Below are 19,584 nucleotides of genomic sequence, written 5' to 3' on the forward strand. Positions count from 1 at the left end.
TAAAAGATGATTGCTCTTTTCCAACACTACCAGCAAATTTTTTGCCCAAATGTGTCTAAACCAGCATCTCTTTCCATTGTCGAGATACAAGTGAGACTATGGTGTGGAGTGATATCTTTGAGCCAACAAGTTTCTGTTCTAAGATCGATGTTCATATGGAAAGATTGATATCCAAACTCAGTGATTCGGGGTAAATGTGTACTGTGTACACATCCGTTGAGGCTTCAGTCTGTCTGTTCATTTTTCCTCACATTCTTAAAACTGCAGAATTTATTAAACATTTGTGTGCATGTTGTTGTATTGCACTTTATTGGTATCAGCAATACCAGCCAGAGTTTTACTTGGTATCATACTGGAAAGGAAATCAATGGTATTGAACATCATCATGAGATACTAAACATGAACTATTATATGGAGATGGAGTTTCGTAAACCAACACCAGCCAATCCCTCTCCATTTTAGTGATGCCCCCTTTAAACAGGCTGTCCATCCCCTACTACCCTGCTCTACTCTACTGTAATGCTTTTATTTTGAAAAAGCATCATCTTAAATCTATGAAAGTATCGTAATTGTCATTATCAGTTATAGAGTGACCACTATTGGCACATATGTAATTAAGAAGAAAAAGTAAGCAGGAATTGTATTCATAATTGGAAAAAGGAAGTCAATTGTGAAAATATCTAGAATTTTGTTCCAGTCACATGTGAAAATGTGAAATCCACATCCGCATTATTGTAAATGGAAAATAAAGTATTTGCATCTTGCACAATTAGTTTGAAAGATACTGCAGTCTGAAGATCTCATCTTGAGGTCTGGAGAACTGGACAATGTTTCCCCTTTTTTATTTGAAGTTGTTAATGATTCATTGATTAGTCAAAATAAATGAATAAATAAAATAACAAGCAAATTCACCGACAATAAAAATTATTCTTAGTCACAGCCCTTATTATAATCCCTGACCTCTTTCGATAACAAGGCAATGTGCAGTTATTGCAACACTGACAAACTGCATGCTGGGTATTTTCAGTACAAACCACAAACATTTCAATTAATAACTCACAACATGTGAGTGTGCATGTACCAGACTGCAGTGATGATGGACAGATTGTGGGTGTGCCGTTTCCATGCAGTCAGAGGAGGTACGCTTTGTTACTGGTTTTGTGATACAGGTGTTTCGACATTTTTGGTTGCAGTAAAGGGCGACCTTTCAGCACGCTGGTCTATGTTCATTGTGACATCTGCCTATCAGCTGCATCTCTCATGGCTGGCTCCAGCCATCATCTGTCTGCATCAGAGTCACATTGCTTATGCTGGACCACACCCGAGGCTTAGGAAGGTCTGAGCCGTCCGTCCAAAGACTTGATAAATCTGTAATTCCAAATAGAAATAAGTGTTTTGTACTGATCAAGTTGTATCTATAAGTGATGTCGGAAAGTGGGTAACCTAAGAAAAACAGTGAACACATCAGACTGACCTTCCCCTAAGTGCATTCTGTTGCAGATTAATGTAAGTTGACTAAAGATTTTATCGGCTAAGTCTGTTTTTTTTAACTGCTACAACACAAACTATCTATGCTGAGGAAAGAGATCACTCTGCATCAACAGACAAGAAAGTGATGTAGCCAAAGCTCGGACCAGCGTGTGAGGGCTTAGCTTGTACCAATACTTTTATTTGTAGAGAGTCGTCCATTCTAGGGACATGCCAGACATGATGTGGATGAGTAGTTTCACAGAGGTTTCAGATGTCATTGACTGAAACCATCTGTAACCTCCTTTATGGACCTCACACTCCACCTGGAAGGACCTGGAGTTGCCAATGAACTGTTGGTAGACCCGGCAAAAAGCAATAAATATACAGGATGACTACTGGCTTCATTTTAACATCATCAAACATAAAACCTCTAATAATACGTCATGAAATAGTATGATAGCACACAAACTCTGTACACATTCACAATGTGTACACACATTCACACAAGTTCATTGATCAAATTTATGCAACAACATGTGGAGCGGACAGATAATTTGACACAAGTATTTGTCAAGTTGTGCATGGAGATAGATGCCCTTTGCGTGTGATCAGTTCCATTGAGTAAAAGGTTTCCTTCGCTTCACCGTCATCTTCTCTGATCCAGATGCTGAGTTGGTCGTCATTGCTCCCACTGAGAAAACAGAAATTTAATCGGAGGCACTGAACATTTTTTTCTTTTTGTATTCATTCTCCTGCTCTTCACTTTGGTACCATCTCCCTTCTCCAGAGGCCGTGCTGCAGTGCATGAAGAAGCGTCCTCCTCTTCCTCCTCTTACACACACAATAAAACACTAAAGTGATCCTCTTGCCATTAATAAATATGTAAATAAGCTCTAAAAAGACATTAGAAACCAACTTTGATCAGAAGCTCCAAGAAAAACTGGTTACTGTTTTACTTTTCAGAAAACTCATGCTTTTGATCAGCTGTGGTTTTCCGTTTTTCTGTAAATAATGAAAATACAGTGGTATATCAGTGAATTGTGTTCCTTCTGTCCATCTAAATGTACACTCTGATGGGGATAATTAAGTTTTAAATTACAAACTTTGTGTAGGTTAAATAATAGGTTAAATTGTTCTACCCTTGGGTGAACTCAGAGAAAATAGAAGAGACCAAAAATCAACCAGTGAGTAATACCACCATACTTTGACTAAATTTACTCATCAGCTTTGATGACTTCAGTTTAGCTTGGTTCAGCCTCCCATGGTTCGGAGTCAATGCACGTTTTCAGCTGTATTTGTGCAAAGGCCTATAGAACAACTTGTTTGGCTTTCAGGTGTGTGTTCAAAGGTGAACAAGGTGCAGTGTACGAGTCAACAAAACAAACAAGTTCTTCAAGTAGTTTGACTTGACAGATCAGTGCTCAGAGCAGTGTTCCTATGCGTAATATAATAAGTATGCAGGTGGAACAGAACTTGCCCTCTGCGTTAAAATGAAACTCTAACCAAAAAGCAACCTAAGCTTTATTTGTGGATGTATATGTGTCAAAACTTCATGTAAAAGCATACATGGTTTGAAATATAACAGATTAAATTTTTTGGTAAAATAAATTATTCTTTAAAAAAAAAAAAAAAAAAAAAAAAAATTTATAAGTACTGATTCTTTGAAAAAAAAAAACATTTTTTGACAAATAATTGATTTTTTAGAAAAAGAATACATTGTTTGAATCAAAATATTTTTTGGAAAAATAAGATTTTTTTTTTTTTTAAAAAAAGAATACATTGTTTCAAAAAAGAATAAGGTATTTTGAAAAAAACATTTTTATCTCATATGTAGAGCCAAGTGAAAATTGTTTGTTATGGGTTTATGGGTTTTAATGGGTGATTTTTTCATTCATGTTGTTGAACTAAATTATTATTTTTTTCCTTGGGTGAAATGTATTTTTATCGTGTGTCGAGCCAAGTGAAAGTATTTCTTTTTTCATGTCTTGGGCCAAGTCCAAAGACCAAAAATTAACTAACTAGTACCAATCTGAGAGCTGAACACCAGGACATGTGGGTCACCTCCCTCTGAAAAACAGCTGAACATTAATTATGCCAATAATTAATAAACAGATTATTTAAATCTATTTTTACTCATGTGATATTGTAGTAATGTCTACTGCATTGCACCCATTGCAACATGGTCTCTAGTTTGTAAACTATTATCTCTCCTGTCTCTTTCGGAGGGACTGATATGCAATAAGAGGAACAGCAAACTCTCATTTATCAGGATATCAAAGTCACCATCAGTAAATAAATATGAAATCAACTTGACTTTGTATCTGGTTTCAACACTGTAATACCTCAGTTCATCTTCACAAACATCATGTAATGCTTGACATTTCCTTTGTCAACAGGCATCTCTGATCCACGTCAAACTTGAACATTTATAGGAATTAATGTGTCTTATACGTGTGCTGTAACGCGCAACAATTTTCTCCATTTAATCAAATTTACACATTTGACTTTGATCAATGATATAAACACTTATGGCTTTTTCAGAAACCTTACATCTTTTTTTGTATTGAAGTAATGTGTATTTTCCCCTGAAAACATAGGAAACATAACACAAAGCCGTTTTTCTTGTGAATAAACTAAATTTGCTAAAACCTCAGCAGAGCCATCTGTGTTCATGTGAGACCATATCACTACGTGATTTTTTAAAAAAAAAAAGAATCTAAGCCAAAGTAAGAAGCTGATTGATATTTTTAGCCCTTAAATAATGTCATGCAGTAAATTACTGTGCCCTTTTCATTTGTCAAGCATTTGTTTCTGCTGCTCCCATCACCTCAAAATGTTAAAAGTTGCTGCTGTCAGTGTGTGACAAAATAGAAGCAGTCAACCATAAAATTAAGAACATTTATGCCTGGGAGTTAATACTTTTCTTTGGTACAATGATCAAAGTAAATTACAGCCAACAAATAATTATCCATACAAAAAACTGCAGGGTTTCTATTAATCTCCAAATGTTTCCAACAATGCAGAGTTAATAACAATAAAAATAAATCCATGATGTTATTTAAAGTTATGGTGTTTTTTCAACTTGCATGTTGCTATAACTCCTGGGAAAATTAGATGATCTGTCAGAGAGAAAGTCTGTGAATTTGACCAAACATAATAAAAACCAAATAACGAATAAAACTTTAATACATCTCGTCCATCAACATTTTTTGCCTAAGTCACAGTCAGATTTTCTATCAGCAATGGTGGTTGGCTGTTTAATAATGAAGACTTCAGGACATCATCAATTACTGTACATCCTTGTTTTCACTCTTCTGATTAAGAGACCCCTAGAAATTACATATTGTGAATTTAATCGGAAACTAAATAATGTAGAGACAGAGATATTATACATATTTAACATATTCATTGTTTTTGAACACTGGGGTGTTCAGTGTTAGACAAGAATAAATATGTTGAAACTATTTTTTTTGGTGCCATGTATGACACTTTCATCCAAACCAAATGTGACAGGGTTAATAACAAAAACATTTTTGATAACAATAACGTCCAGACATGTGGACTTTAAGTGGACAAACACAACTACAGACACTACCTGCTCACTCTTTCCTCAACTGTCATTCACAACACTTTGGGACATTTTATCTGCAGTCAAGCCTTCACACTGCTCTGTCACCGTTTGACCACTTGGTGGTGCTGTAGTCTTTCCAATTCACACACAGATCACTGACATTATCTCTACAACATACTTGGTCACTCACTCAAGTAGCAATGTGACGTGATGCCTGTAAAATAGTCCTCTAAAATGTGATTCATGTTAAATTACGGGCAACAAAACGTACTGAAGTATTAAAAGTAAAAGAATGCGAAACTGCCCCCTCTGTATTCCTTATTATGTTTTTGAATCATTGTTATGTGCATGGACATGTAAGCACTGTTTGAATGTTGACCAATATTTACTGACTGTTAAGGTGCTATTATTAAGAAAAGTTGATTTTTCTTTAGTTTCATTGTCAGTTCATCAAATAATGAGTTGAGAGTGAGACCCAAAACTCCACTTTTCCACACTTTTCACTTTATGGGACAGGAGTATAACATGGAAGTGCTCAAGGAAACTTCAAGTACGTCGTAAAAATGTGTAACCACTGTACTACCTGTTTACTGTTTTGTGGCACAGGGCCACCGTGTAACAGTTTGTGGCAATTGATCACATTTTTATTGCTCCTACATGAGCAGATTGTATTGTCCCTTGAAAAAATGAGACCTTCCCCGTCTCAGTTGCCTGTAAAACCCTGTAAGATAATTTGTTGATTTGATAACTTGTTTAATCCTGCTGAGCTGTGGATTTGTTTGTGAAGGACTCTGGTCGGGTTTTTCAGTGGCTGTCCAGAGGATGTGACGCCTCAGCGCCTCTCTCTGTCAACAGAAGCTAATGTTGATTTTCCTCTTAGGGATTTTCCTCTACTGTAGTGTGCTCAAGTACTACGTTGAGGTATCTTTATTGAGTGTTTCCGTTTTCACCTACTTCTAGACCAACATTCGGGAAAGAAATATTGTACTTTTAACTCAGTACATTTAATTTAATCACTTTTAGTTACCTTCCAGATTGCATGCTGCTTCACAACCAAAGTAACTCATTTTCAAAATAATTTATTGGGAATGGAATGAAAACACTGACTCCGATTATCAAAAAAAAAAAAAAATCAAACCAACCTTAGGTTACAGCATACACTTACATCTAAGTATATGTGTAACTTACCTTTATTTATAATACTTAAGTGCTTTTATTGCTAAAAAAAAATTACTTTTGATACTTTTGTACATTTAATATCAGATACTTTAAGACTTTTACTCAAGCACTTTTCATATGGCAGACTATTTCTTACACCATATCTTTACTTTTACTCAAATATGACTTTTTACAACACTGCCGAAAACATAAACTTATGACTGGCTTCCACAGTGCCCCTGGTTGCACCGGTGCAATATTTATTGGCATTTTTGTCCTCCTGTGATTACCTCAAAGTTCCAGAATCAGAATCAGAATCAAAAATCAGAAATAGAAATAGGATCATGTATGCATAACATCTACAAACAGAAACAAAATGTGTGAACTTCCTAAGACAGTTTTAACACAAACTCTTATTTATTTATTTAAGGGCAGTTTGATTGTGTAATATTCAAGGTGTATATATTTACCACTAGACCAGCCAATAAGAGACATCAGGGTGGAGCAACAACATCACCTGAGAGCATTTACCCATTGACGTGAGATGGCTATCTTCTCATCTCTATGGACACTGATCTGCTTATCAAACCAGCAGCAATATTCTGGTAACAACATCTTATCTGCATCAAACTAACACGGGATCTGTTTGTCACCATGGTGGGAAAGACAAGATGTGTCTTGTTCAAAGAAACGCGCATCTGTCGAACAACAACTCCCTCCTCTCAGTGATCTGTGGCACAGAGTCTGAATGGGGCAGACATCATGTCTAGCCTGCAGTATTAGAAAGTGGCCGTGGGATAAAGGCTTTAACGATGTCTTTGGGCTGTTTTGACTGATAATGTGGTGTGAACAGTTGTTCTGGCTGCCCTCACAGGAGCTAATCAGGTATTAAAACAGGCTGGAGCATGACAATGTGATATCAGATTTGCATTTGTGAAGTCTCACAGAGCTTTGCAGTAGTTTGTGACTGAATGAAGCACTTTTAAATGCTGCGTCACATCAAGGACTCTGCAAAAAGTTCTGTGCTTGCCAAGATATAAAATCTGAGATATGGAATGATGTGAATGATTCTTTTGTTTTAAAAGTTATTTACTAGGTTCTATCTTGAATTCATGGTTTATTCTATCTCAAACTGACCATAAACATGTCTTTCATGCCTTAATTTGTCATATTACAATCAACATTATAAAAAAAGTTATCAGATATGATAAAACAAGGGAGTTCACTGACATGTTATTCTTAATTTATCTGACCTTTTTTAACCTAAAATTGTTTCAACTGGAAATACTTCTGCATCTCAGTCTTGGGTGTCATGGCTGAAAGTGCGGATCCCCCAGAAGATTTATCCAATTCAATTTTGGGCTGCATAAGTTTGGGGAAGGTATATCATGAGAAATGGATGGATAACTGATGTAACTTGATAATGATTTGGGGAACTCCCTGCAGGCGTCAGAAGAATGAGTCAATTTAAAAAAAAAAACCTCACAGGGGCAAAGTTTCGATTTTACTTGAGTTATCTCAACGATGATCCATACAGATTTCTTTCATTGCAGGTTTGCGGTCTTTGTTTTCATGGAACCAAGAAACAAGCATGCATTGTGTGTGTGTGTGTGTGTGTAGTATTGTCACTGGACTCTGAACCTCCACGCTGGATGCTGGCAGTGTCAACAGGGGGAAGGGTTTCTGTGTTCTATACTCACAACAATAAGAGGTTGCACAATTCTTGTTTGTTTATGACTGTGGTGTTCAAGGTGCTATCGAATCAAACGTGCCTTTTGACATAATATCAAATTACAAAGATTTTTGAGAGGAGAACTCTTAGCTGTCCATAACCTTATGTCATGTGCAACCAAGTTTCTCACAGCCATCTCTTGATTTTGGTGTTGACACCAGGAGGGTTTGGTTTCTTGGCAGGCATTGACAAGTGTAAGAATAGGAACAATAGTCTGCCTGAAAAAAAAGAGTTTCAGAGACGAAACTCTTAAAGAAGCAGGGACATGTTAGGACACGGGAGATGAAGGAAAATAACAGTTGCCTCCTGGGAAAAAAGCAGCACATGTCCCACTGTGGCTTATAACCATAATAGTCTCACTTAATGTTTATGTTGTAATCATAGATCAGTCAGTGCTTGGCTTGTGAATAAACTGTCTGAAATTATTTCCTGTGATTAGATTTCTTGTAGAATTTCTGCAGAGAATACAAAGACAGGTCAAATATGTATTTATCAGATTCTTCTGTTTATTTTTTTTTGGATAACTTAGAGAAATTACAAAAAAAAGTCACATCTTCCAGCAGCACAATGCACAACAAAAATGAAGTATATACATGTTCACAGAGGTGCAAATGTGCACATCGTAATAAATATTATTTTTGGGTATATGTTTACAGTACAATTCAGATATTTAAATTATTTTGTTTATGGTTCAGACCGAGGTAGACCAAACAAGGCCGGCATATAAATGATGGAGCAGGTGGAGGTTGACTTAGTTGGCGCTGACAAAGGATTGGTAGAGGGACATGAGCTGAGCCCGGAGGTCCTGGGCGTAGGGGTCCAGCTTTTCCCTCAGGTCCTCAGCATAGGGGGCCACCATTTGTTTCACCAGATTTGCTCTCTGACTCAGCTCAACCTGGACCTTGCTGGTAATGGGGGCCACGCGTTCCTGGAAGTTCTGCAGGTGCTGGTCCACCTTCTGCTTCAGGTCGTCAGTGTAGGGCCCCACCTGGGACTGCAGGTCCTTCACGCTCTGCTCCAGGCTGGCCTTCAGCTCCTCACTCTTCTGCACCAGGATGGTCCTCAGGGCTTCGGAGTCCAGGGAGTCTGCGTAGGGGGCCAGCTCCTGCTTGAGCTGATCCACTCGCTGCTGGATCTGGGCCTTCATGTTGTCGGTGTAGGGCTCAATCGTGTCCCTGACTGTGTTCAGCTCCTGGGTCATACGCTCTCTCAGCACGTCAGCCTCTGTGGTGACTTTGGTGATCAGGTCCTGAGCTGCAGGGGGAAGCTGCTCCTGGAGGGTGACTGCATACTGGCTGGCCAGGTCAGCACTCTCTGTCAGACGGGCGCTAGAGGACAAACCAAGTATGTTAGACCATCAGGCGTTGATGTCATATCATAGAAATCTTACTGTCACTAACTGTCCAAGTCATCATGGTCCTGTATGTCACACAACTTACTTGACTTCCTGTCCGAACTGTGATTTCCTGATCAAGTCGAGGGTGTCATCAGCAGTCTGGGTGGCCTTGCCGATGTAGTCCCAGAAAGCATCAGTCAGCACCTCCAGCTGTGGCTTGGGTGCGTCGGCATAGAAGAGGTTGGCATGACAGCCTGTTGGATGGACATGAGAACAGGTTGAGAACAGTGCCGATTTTCAGCCGTCAGGTTCATTCTGATTTCATTTGCTGCTGAGGTAATACTGTAGCAAAGCTGCTGCATGCTGTAGCTTGACTAACAACTATACAAGAATTACACATTAAAGTTAAAAACCAAAGCTTGCAACTCACCAGACAGCACTGCAAGGGCAAGTACAACGAACACCTTCATGGTTGTGATTTGGCTGAAAAACAAATTAAAATCTAGTTAGCTTTTAATCTGCATTCAAAAGTATCAACATCTTTTAAAATTTGCCCCTCAAAGTTTTGTTTTGTAATGCTCACCTGCTTTTGGCTTGTGTATCTTTGAGCGCTCAGGCGTGTTTGTGAGTGTGTCAGGCTTGGTGTGTCCATGCATATATATACACTGAAGCCAGTTTACAGTTGTAGTCAAGAGCGCAAAGTCCAGGAGTCCCTGCCAAGTTGTCATAATGGCCCTCTTCCTGTTTTGGCTACTATCATATGACCACTGAGGCATCAATCCCGACACACAGACACACATCTTCACATCTTCACAGTATGCCGAGGTTATACGGCTCTTAGGATTGTATTAACTGTAAAAACCTGATAAGTTTTGTGCTGGTTCTCCTCTGACCCTTTGCTAGAGACCATTTGGGGTAATTACCTGTCCACGTCGTCTAGTGCTAACGGCCTGCAGATAACTCCAGATAACCTTGATTGCACTGTTGGACTTTGAATCGAGGCCAAGCAACGTGAATCAAACAGGTTTTTTGCTTTTTTTTATAGCTCAAGATAATCACATAATGTCAACCAACAAGTTAACCAATCAGCAATGGATTGACATTTTCCAAACTTTCTTTCAAAAGTGCAGAAAAGTACATATTTCCATCTGGCTGTTGAAGTAGCCTTTCCATGACAGATTTTAATTTCAGGCCTTCAAACAGCAACTAGTGGTGAGCATTATTTCAGAGTACCAGGATGACAGGAGAGGACTTTGAACTCCACAGAGTTCTTCACCAACCTATACTCTATAATAAAATTGCATATTTGATGGTTTAATATTCAAGAACAGAAAAAATAAGCAGAAATACTCAGATTTGATAAACTGGATATACTGTACACAACCTGGCCATACAGACACCGAAAAAGAAACGGTTTGGGTCTTTTATTTGACTTTTATTACATTACAGTGAAACAGTCCAGGTTAAAAGAGGACACAACAAAATCTTGGAATCTAAGAGTCTTGCACAGAGTGAAGTTTGTTTTTTTTCCCTGATGATCCATTTTTCCCAGTCTGATCTAAACTGCTTTGTCTTCTGTGTTTATGACTTGAGAACTGATATAAAATAATGTTTTGCCCTTAGTTTCTTTTCACAAGAATATCTTTTTTTCCCATGTGTGAACCAGAGTGATTTTTTTCTCCTGAAAAACAAGAATTTTCACACACATAAAACACGAACACAAGCATTTCTTTTACTCAGTTTGACATATTTTTTTCCCCTCGCGTGTTTTCACATGTGGTAAAGAAATAAAACAGGAGAAAACTGGAGGAACCCAAGTAGCTTTGGTTGTGACTCCAGCTGAGTTGATGGATTCAGGCATTTTCTATCATTTGACAGGGAATAATGGATGAACCTTGATCAAAAAGACTAAGTGTATTTAGGTGGCTGGTATCTATGAGTGGTATCTCTGTTCTGGCAGAAGTATGCGCTCTACTGAGTGCCATTCTAGTTTATAATGCTTTTAAGTGTTCTCCTTAAATACAATTTTAGGTCTTTTGAAGGCTGATTTAACCTGCAAACTTATAGTTATTCATTACTGTAAGGAACAACTAGAATAGCTTTAGACATTCAACACACTACTCTTTTAATTATCTAAAGAAGCAGAGATTAACTAACTTCTCCTCCAGCACTTATGTATATAATACAAAAGGATGAAAATGTTTTTAATGAACTCCTCTTGTTTAAAGATCTAGTATCTTTCCTTGTCTTAGAGAGAAATGGGGTCAACTGGTCAGCTGTTCCTCTTCAGATGTGGTGTCAGAGGAGTGGACTATGGCACCTGTGGTGTGAAACAGCAGCTACGTCGTCCTTGTGGAGCTGACGGTGTTTGACCCTTGGCCAGACAGTATTTGCCAAAATTGGCAATGACACAGAAACCAGAGCCGTGACTAATGGTGACGTAGGAAAAAAATGTCCAGCTCACAGCAACAATAAAACTGTACCACTGTAAATCTAATCGAAGCCGGACATCAGAGAGATGACGGGCAGGTTTTTGTCTGTCTTGGCAGAAATTTATCTGCAGCTCAGGAGAGGTTACAGCTAAGTGATTAAAGAAGGGCTGATGAGGACAAGGTTCACACAAGGTGAAATGTATGGATTTTGTAACACTGGCACTATTGAGTCAAAAATGCAATTAATTACATCAGGTTATTATATCAAGTAAGGCCTTAAAAGAATGCAGCAATGTGATTTTGGATTAAGATCCGATATTTTGCAGATGATCACAGCAGGATCAGTGCTCAGTGAATGTGTGGATTTGCGTGACAGTGTGGGCATGTGCACGTGTCTTGCATGGTTTCTCTGACACAAGGTGTCAGTGAGTATAGCGGGGTAAGGCAAGGTGACAGCAAGGCACAACCAACTGGACTTTGGGATCATTATGGTCTAGCTCGCTATATAAACTGCAGGACATCACAGGCTGAACACAAGCACTTGCTAACTGGAGCTGCAGAGACGCTCAGAAACAATCAGGTGAGATGATGGAGGACTGGCTCAGCTGAGCAGTTAACCTCTCAATTGCAGAAATACTTGTCCTTGAATGTGCTGTGCTAACCGGCTTTGTATCTTCTCGTTGTCAGGTCTGAGAGCCATGAAGGTCCTTGTTGTGCTCGTCCTTGCCGTTTTCACCGGTGAGTACGAAGAGAAAAACTGTTTTTACTCTTTTTGGAGCAGGACAAACTTTCTTCTGGCAAGATCAGGATAAAGAAATGCACGATGAGGGTTAGATGTGCACAAGGATGTATCTCTGGAAGAAGAATGTAAAGACCTGTTTTAACTGTTCCTGTGTCCATCCAATAGGTTGTCATGCCAACCTCTTCTATGCCGATGCACCAAAGACACAGCTGGAAGTGGTGACCGATGCTTTCTGGGACTATGTTGCCAAGGCCACCCAGACAGCTGATGACACCCTCCAAGTGATCAGGAAGTCTCAGTTTGGACAGGATGTGAGGTAGGCCGGACAAGAACATTGTGATGAAAGTGCAATATCCAAATTGTAGAGGCTCCAAGGTATAATGTGTGACAGAACAGCACTACAAAGAAGTACCGCCCTGGCCTAAAATTGTGTCTGGATTTTTTGGAACAGACATGATTGATTGATTTTAGCTTTTTTTAAATTGTTGTTGTTCAAAAATCAAATGCAAAAATACTCACTCTCCACTCATGGTGAATCATATCATCATTGCAATATCTGTCAAAATAACAGCAATGCCCTTAGTGACAGGTTAATAATGTAAATACTAACGTGCCATTACTCCTAACTACAATATGAACCAAACTAAAACTTGTTGTTTTCTCTCTTGTCCAGCGCCCGTCTGACAGAGAGTGCCGACATGGCCAGCACATATGCCGTCTCCCTCCAGGAGCAGCTTCCCCCTGCAGCCCAGGACCTGATCACCAAAGTCACCACAGAGGCTGATCTGCTGAGAGAGCGTGTCAACCAGGAGCTGAGCACAGTCAGGGACAGACTGGAGCCCCAGGCTGAGGAAATCAAGGCCCGCATTCTGCAGCGAGTGGATCAGCTCAAGCAGGAGCTGACCACCTACGCAGACACCCTGGACTCCGAGGCCCTGAGGACCACCCTGACGCAGAAGAGCGAGGAGCTGAAGGCCAGCCTGGAGCAGAGTTTGCAGGAGCTGCAGGCCCAGATGGGGCCCTACACCGAAGACATGAAGCTGAACGTGGACCAGCACCTGCAGACCTTCAAGGAACGCGTGGTGCCCGTGGCTGAGAGGGTCCAGAGTGAGCTGACTCAGAGAGCCCAGCAGGTGAGAGACATGGCCACCCCCTACGTTGAGGAGCTGAGAGAGAAGCTGGACCCCTACGCCCAGAACCTCCAGGCTCGTCTCACCACCCTCTACGAGTCCTTCATCAAAACCAACTAAGTCAACCTTCACTGCACGTTAAACAGAAACAAACTGCATCCCAGGAACATGTTGTCAACAACGTCAAAGGTTCTGAAAGTGTAACATAACTTTAGATATATTTAAAGAATAAAAATAGATTCAAATACATATTCAGTGTTGGTCTGTGACCTCACACTGTGTTCTCTTCCTATATTATGGAAATAAAGCAAATGCAAAATTCAAACCTACGCGTGTCTTAAGATTTTTTGTCAAAGTCCTGATGAAGTTTCAAATGCCTGTAGGTAATGTTGGAAGATGCAAATGTTTGGGGTTTTTCTGCAACTTAAAGGTGCATTCTGTAATTTTGGGGAAGTAAATGTAATCAGAAAAGAAAAAAATCTTCATTGTTATGCCCAATGAAACCATATACACAAATTATCTTTGTTCAGTGACTGAATGAACTGAATAAACAAGCTGACCTTATAGGACAACACAATTTCATGCTGTTTCGCTTTGTTTATATTTGACGGACCCTGCCACCTTTCTAGCTTCAAACATTGTTCTGGGGACCTTATTTTCCTCTGAGAACAGTTTGTTTATTCAGCTATGAAAATAAAATATATATCTGAGTTTGAATTATTACCTCATGAATATATCTAAAAAAAAAATAAAAAATTCTGAGTTTGAATCTCTTCTCTGAAACAGCGTTCCCTTGGAATAAAAAACCTTCCCAACTGTGGTAGTAAACACTGTCTCCGATGTGGTTACACACATTTACATTACCAATTGTGTTTTTTAATAGTCTAGCTTTAAAAAGACTTCTACACAGACTACTTCAAAAATGTCCCACACATGAAAACATAAAAAACGGACCGGATTCAAAAGAACTGGTGCCATCTGCTGAACATACAGAGTCACTTCATCTTAGGTACTTGTGTGCAGATGTGGGCAACAGAGTTACCAGCCAGTTTAAATGCATGTATTTCAAACGCTGACAGTCGTAAGAAAGCAATAAACTATCCACAATAACTCCACACAGAAATCCGCTGGGAAAAACACCATTCTTGTTTTGTTCAGTGCCTGGTTGCAAAATCTCGCCACGCCATGCCCCTGAGAGATTCAGTGGTGGGTCTTGGACGGGGCATGTTCAGTTTTGTCCCTGCAAGTCTGGAAATTCATCCTGCTTCCACCTTGTTTTTCAGTTTTGCTTTTGTGCCTCCATCCCTGCTGCCAGATTCGCTCCCACGCTGCCTTACCCAGTGGCAAACAACATTCCTTCTGTTCTGCCCCCCAGCCGTCACAGACAACGCTCACCATTAACCCTCGGAGCACACAAACACACTCATAAACCGTTCTGACTTCTTATCCTGTCTTGTTTATCTTAAGTTATTTTCTGTTATATAGAGAATCTGCTTATTGGGTTTTACTGGATGAAGGACCCCACCCCCCCAACTCTCTTTTTTATTTTGACTTTATGATTTTGTTACTGCAGCTGTCTAAAAATAGGATTTAGTGATTGTGAACCAACTCTTTACATAATCATTTAAGTAAACAGGTGACAAATATACAGTGGCAAGTATGAACAAGTTTGAAAAATCAGACTATTTTCATAGATCCTGAAAAGTAAAAAAAAAAAAAAAAAATCTAATTTCTAGGCGTAATACAACTAGACAGGAGATAATGGGCAGTAAAATGAAAAAGAAATGAAAACCCACCATGAGCCATACTGAAATATATTACTCATTATTATGTGTCAGTTCATTCTGGTAGACTCAAAGAAAGAAACTCACGGCATCGATTACAACAAAACAATCGGCTTTACTTGAATCTTTTTCACTCTCCAAATTCACATAATTCTCTGAAGATCTTGGGAAGATCGATGATTTATTAAAGCATGTAATTGTTGCAGACTGCAGTCTACTTTTTGATGCCTCACAGAACTGAGGCAGTCTCACTGTGCATGAAATCATTCGAGTCTCGCCTTGTGTTTTCAGCTGTCGGAAAATATATTAATGGCAATGCAGTAAAGGAAAAATTGCTCAGCATTTGGGGAAATGTGCTTATTGACCTTCTTGCTCAGAGAGATGAATGCACCACTCTGCTCCTCTACTCAGTGAATATGAAGACTGGAAACAGGGGGCAACAGCTGGCCTGCCTCTGTCCAACGCTAAATCAGAACCTTCATTTACTTGTTATAGCTGAATGTGTAAAAGAGGGAGTGTTAGTTATTATTAGGCAGTTATTATTTCACAGAGGGATATGTGCTGAAATGTTTACATAATGAGCTTTTGAGGTGCTGGTAAGCGTATTGTTTAAAACTTTTGGATTGACCAAGCTGTCAGGCTCAGCTTCCAATGGCCCTTTCACTGACAGGATGGTTTCTGCTTGGTAAAGTTGGTAAAGCCGCATTCACTCAGAGCGCTGAGTGGTTACCACCTCAAAAACCCTTTCACAGATTGCACGTGAGCCAACACTTGATATGCAATACTCATAGCACCACCCGGATGTTGTTTCTGCGTCATATGTCGTCAACTCATCGACCATAATATTGTTAGATTTTTCTATTTTTCGTCCTGGCACGTGGGGGCATTCGCATGAGATTTTCCGGACATGAACGCAGGGGAATTCTCGCCGCTTTTTACCGCAAACCATCCAAGCGTTATGATGTGCCAGTGTGTGAAAGAGCGAAAGTGAAAGAGCTGCATTGTGTAGAACAAACAGCGTGTGCCCTCTCCTGTTGTCTCACCCGTTACGCAGATTTTAATTCGGCCCAGTTACTACCAATACTGCTGGCTGAAACGCAAAACAACAAACGCCCCTCAGTTCCATCTTTGAAACACAATCACCACAAAAACTGGCAGGGAATATCTCCACATTGTCGAACTGCAGTCACCTACTCAGCAGTCTTGTGGCTTTTTGACAACGCCAGCACCGGCCCATCCACTCGCCAATGTAAAAGTAAGCTAATAAGCATATAATAGGAATGTGATATGCAAGGTCTGGTACAAATATCAGCATTGGACATATCTGTGTTTTGCAGAAACATTAGCTGCTAACATTGGCTGCTTTGGCCTTTTATACAGAATTGTGGGGCAAGATAACGGCCTGGAACAGGCTGTGTAAGAGGAGCTAGTGTTTGTGCTAAACTCCTGGCTGCAGCTTCATTTTTAACCCACTGACTCTGTCTAAATCTCACTACCAAAGCAAATAAGCAAATATCCAAAAATGTCAAGCTGAATCAGATATCAGATGTTATTCACACTGATTTACAATAATCCTCTATCAAATGAAAGATCTGTGAATATGAAACAACATTTTTCCAGCCACCTCACTACACAAGGCCGTTGTCCTCTAGCCTGAAAGGTTCACCACACCGTTGGCTTACCCGCTCACTCTGAACATCATCAGAGCGAATGACAGCAGCCAGAGTCTGACTCAAGGTTGCTTTTGTTGATAGACACGCATTAACTGCTGAGCGCATCAAACGTGTGACCCCTTCATCACGCTGCCATAAACCCAGCAGACATTTGGCTCTGTTGGCACTCGGCCCCCATCAGCTGACACGGCGCTGACTCAGAAACAGATGATTGGGGGGGTGCAGCAAGAAAAAAAAACACCCAATTCTGAACTTGAGCACCCAGTTCAACAACTTTTAACCCGCAGACATTAACTCTAATAACCTTGCTGACTCGTCCTAACAGATGTTTCCCTGTTTCGTTGGGGTGAGATCATCCAGACCAAACCAAAAAAACAACAAATCCTTCTAACCAGCTTGCAGAGAACAACATCATCTGGCCAGGGGTTACTGCCGTTCACAGCACCTAAAGTTGCCCTCTCACGCACCCTCGCCTGACAGACGTTGGACATTGCCTCTGTTGCTGTGGAGCAAAAGGAGAAGCAGTTTAGATGGCTGTGTAAGATATTTTACTGTATTACCTCACGGTTCTTCTCTGTTTCGCTTCCCCAGTCTGTCCCTTTATGCAGCAAAGGAGGACGCGTCATTGTGTGTTCTGGCCTGTGACCTCTGGTAAACTGTCGTGTGTAGCTGGGTCACTGCAGTCCATCACTTCTACATGATACAAACACGCGTTTATTCCACTTTAACCCTCTACTCAACTACATTAAAGGAGGGGAAATATGCTTTGGTGGAATGTCATTAAGCACATTTACTCAGGTACTGTGCTGAAGTACAACTTTGAAGTACATTTTCGGTTAGATTATACCTCAAATGGAGGCAAATATTGTACTTTTTTTTTTTTACACCTCAACGTGATATTTGATAACTTTGGTTACTAGTAATTTTGCAGATTGCAAAATACGCAACTCCACTCAACTACATTTAAGAGGGAACTATCCAGTGATGGGTTGAAATATAACCAAGCAAGAGAAACGTGTACTTAAGTAAAATTTCGAGGTGCTTGTACTTTACCTGAGTATTTCCTTTTCCTGCTAGTTCAGACTTCCAATCCACTACATCTTGTGGGCAAATACACTTTTTACTTTGCCATGTTCATTTGATAAATTTAGTTACTGGTTACTTTTCAGATAAAATATCATTAATAAAGATATAAGAATGCTGAATATTTGATCAGATAACCAGCCGGTCGACAGAAAACGTTTACTTGTGCTTTTTATTCTTAAGTATTTATGGCGAGAACATTACTTTTGTTGCTAAAGTACATTTAATATCAGATATTTATAAAGCCTTTTATCAAGTGCTATTCATATGGGTGACTTTCTATTTTTACATTTATAAAATATCGACATCATATCTGTTATCTCCAGACTGGAAATACATCTGAGTCGTGAATGAATGTTTCACAGTTTAAATATCTTCCTACAATCTCAAATAAGTCAAGAAAAAAAAATCCATAACAAAATAAGTAATTGTGTGTCGATTATGTGATCACATTACTGATTTGTTTGTGTGTCTGACTGGACTGGACCTGTTATCTAGCTGAACACACAGTATTGTCACACCTGCTGCAGTGACACACGCGCCTGCCGTGGAATACCGAGGTCAAAGGTCTTTTGTTTTCGAACGGAAAAGGGACGCCTGAAGGCAGCGAGTTATCTGCATCACCTCACTTGTAAATTGATTACGCTCTGAAGGGAACATTTTGATTCACTGCAAGATAGCAGAACTATGTGACTTGTCACAACGCTGACCCCTTTGGGTTATCGTACACTATTGTTATCATGCTCTCACGCTCATTCTCCGACCAGCCCATTTAAACTTTGTTCCTGTGTAAAGTTGGATGGGAAAAAAAGGACAGAATGGAGAAATCTCTTTGGTTGACAACGTAGTGGCCAAGCTCTAAAGGGCATTACACATGGACAGGCCAAGTTGAACTGGTTAGAAGAACTGACACCGGTGTGCTTATCACAAAACATAACTGGGAGAGGATGACACATCGGCCGCTCTTGACTGATGCTGGTAAAAATGCCCACATTCACAAAGCTGTGACTTATTCACAACCAGATAGCACAACGCATTTCCCACGTTGAATAAGTTAAATTCACAGTTTTATCCACTCACTAACCAGCAGCTTTCAGTCAGGGTTTTGGGGTTGAATTCACAGTGTCTGGATTTGTCATCATTTGTGCCTTAGAGGAGAAGCTTTTACAAAGAAAAGGGAAGTCTGCGTTGGACTGCTGCTAATGCATTTTTAAAAAAAAAAACCTTCATCATAAAAACAACAGGTCCTGACGGAGCTGTTATGTTCTTACACTGACTGAACAAATATCAGTTGCACAATGAGTTCAGGTAAACACTTTCTTTTTGCACCAAGCATCCCCTTTCCTGTGCCAACATTTCAAAATCCTGGAAGTTCCATGAAAATAACAGCCCTCTGTGAAAACCTACAACATAAAAACAGATTTCTTTTTCTGTCAGGGTTCTTGCATATTTAGTTTCTCCTGTTCAGTATCT

General features: G+C 39.8%; 2 protein-coding genes across 2 annotated transcripts; one reads left to right on the forward strand and one right to left on the reverse strand.

Annotated features, from left to right (window-relative positions):
* Positions 1 to 8,451: 8,451 nt before the first annotated feature.
* On the reverse strand, positions 8,452 to 9,957 carry LOC119005946 (apolipoprotein A-I-like). The gene is made up of 4 exons (XM_037074096.1): positions 9,851 to 9,957; positions 9,698 to 9,750; positions 9,371 to 9,521; positions 8,452 to 9,259 (listed from the first exon to the last, which is right to left on the reverse strand). Exons 2-4 carry the CDS (start codon positions 9,735 to 9,737, stop codon positions 8,683 to 8,685), a joined length of 768 nt encoding a protein of 255 aa, XP_036929991.1. The 5' UTR covers positions 9,738 to 9,750; positions 9,851 to 9,957; the 3' UTR covers positions 8,452 to 8,682.
* A 1,924-nt stretch (positions 9,958 to 11,881) lies between these two features.
* Positions 11,882 to 13,896, forward strand: LOC119005948 (apolipoprotein A-I-like). Its single transcript, XM_037074097.1, has 4 exons — positions 11,882 to 12,279; positions 12,387 to 12,437; positions 12,607 to 12,757; positions 13,115 to 13,896. The coding sequence occupies exons 2-4, from the start codon at positions 12,398 to 12,400 to the stop codon at positions 13,689 to 13,691; spliced, it is 768 nt and encodes a 255-aa protein (XP_036929992.1). The 5' UTR covers positions 11,882 to 12,279; positions 12,387 to 12,397; the 3' UTR covers positions 13,692 to 13,896.
* Positions 13,897 to 19,584: the final 5,688 nt, after the last annotated feature.

Source organism: Acanthopagrus latus, chromosome 17 (assembly GCF_904848185.1).
Source record: "Acanthopagrus latus isolate v.2019 chromosome 17, fAcaLat1.1, whole genome shotgun sequence".
In the NCBI taxonomy this organism is placed as follows: Eukaryota; Metazoa; Chordata; class Actinopteri; order Spariformes; family Sparidae; genus Acanthopagrus; species Acanthopagrus latus.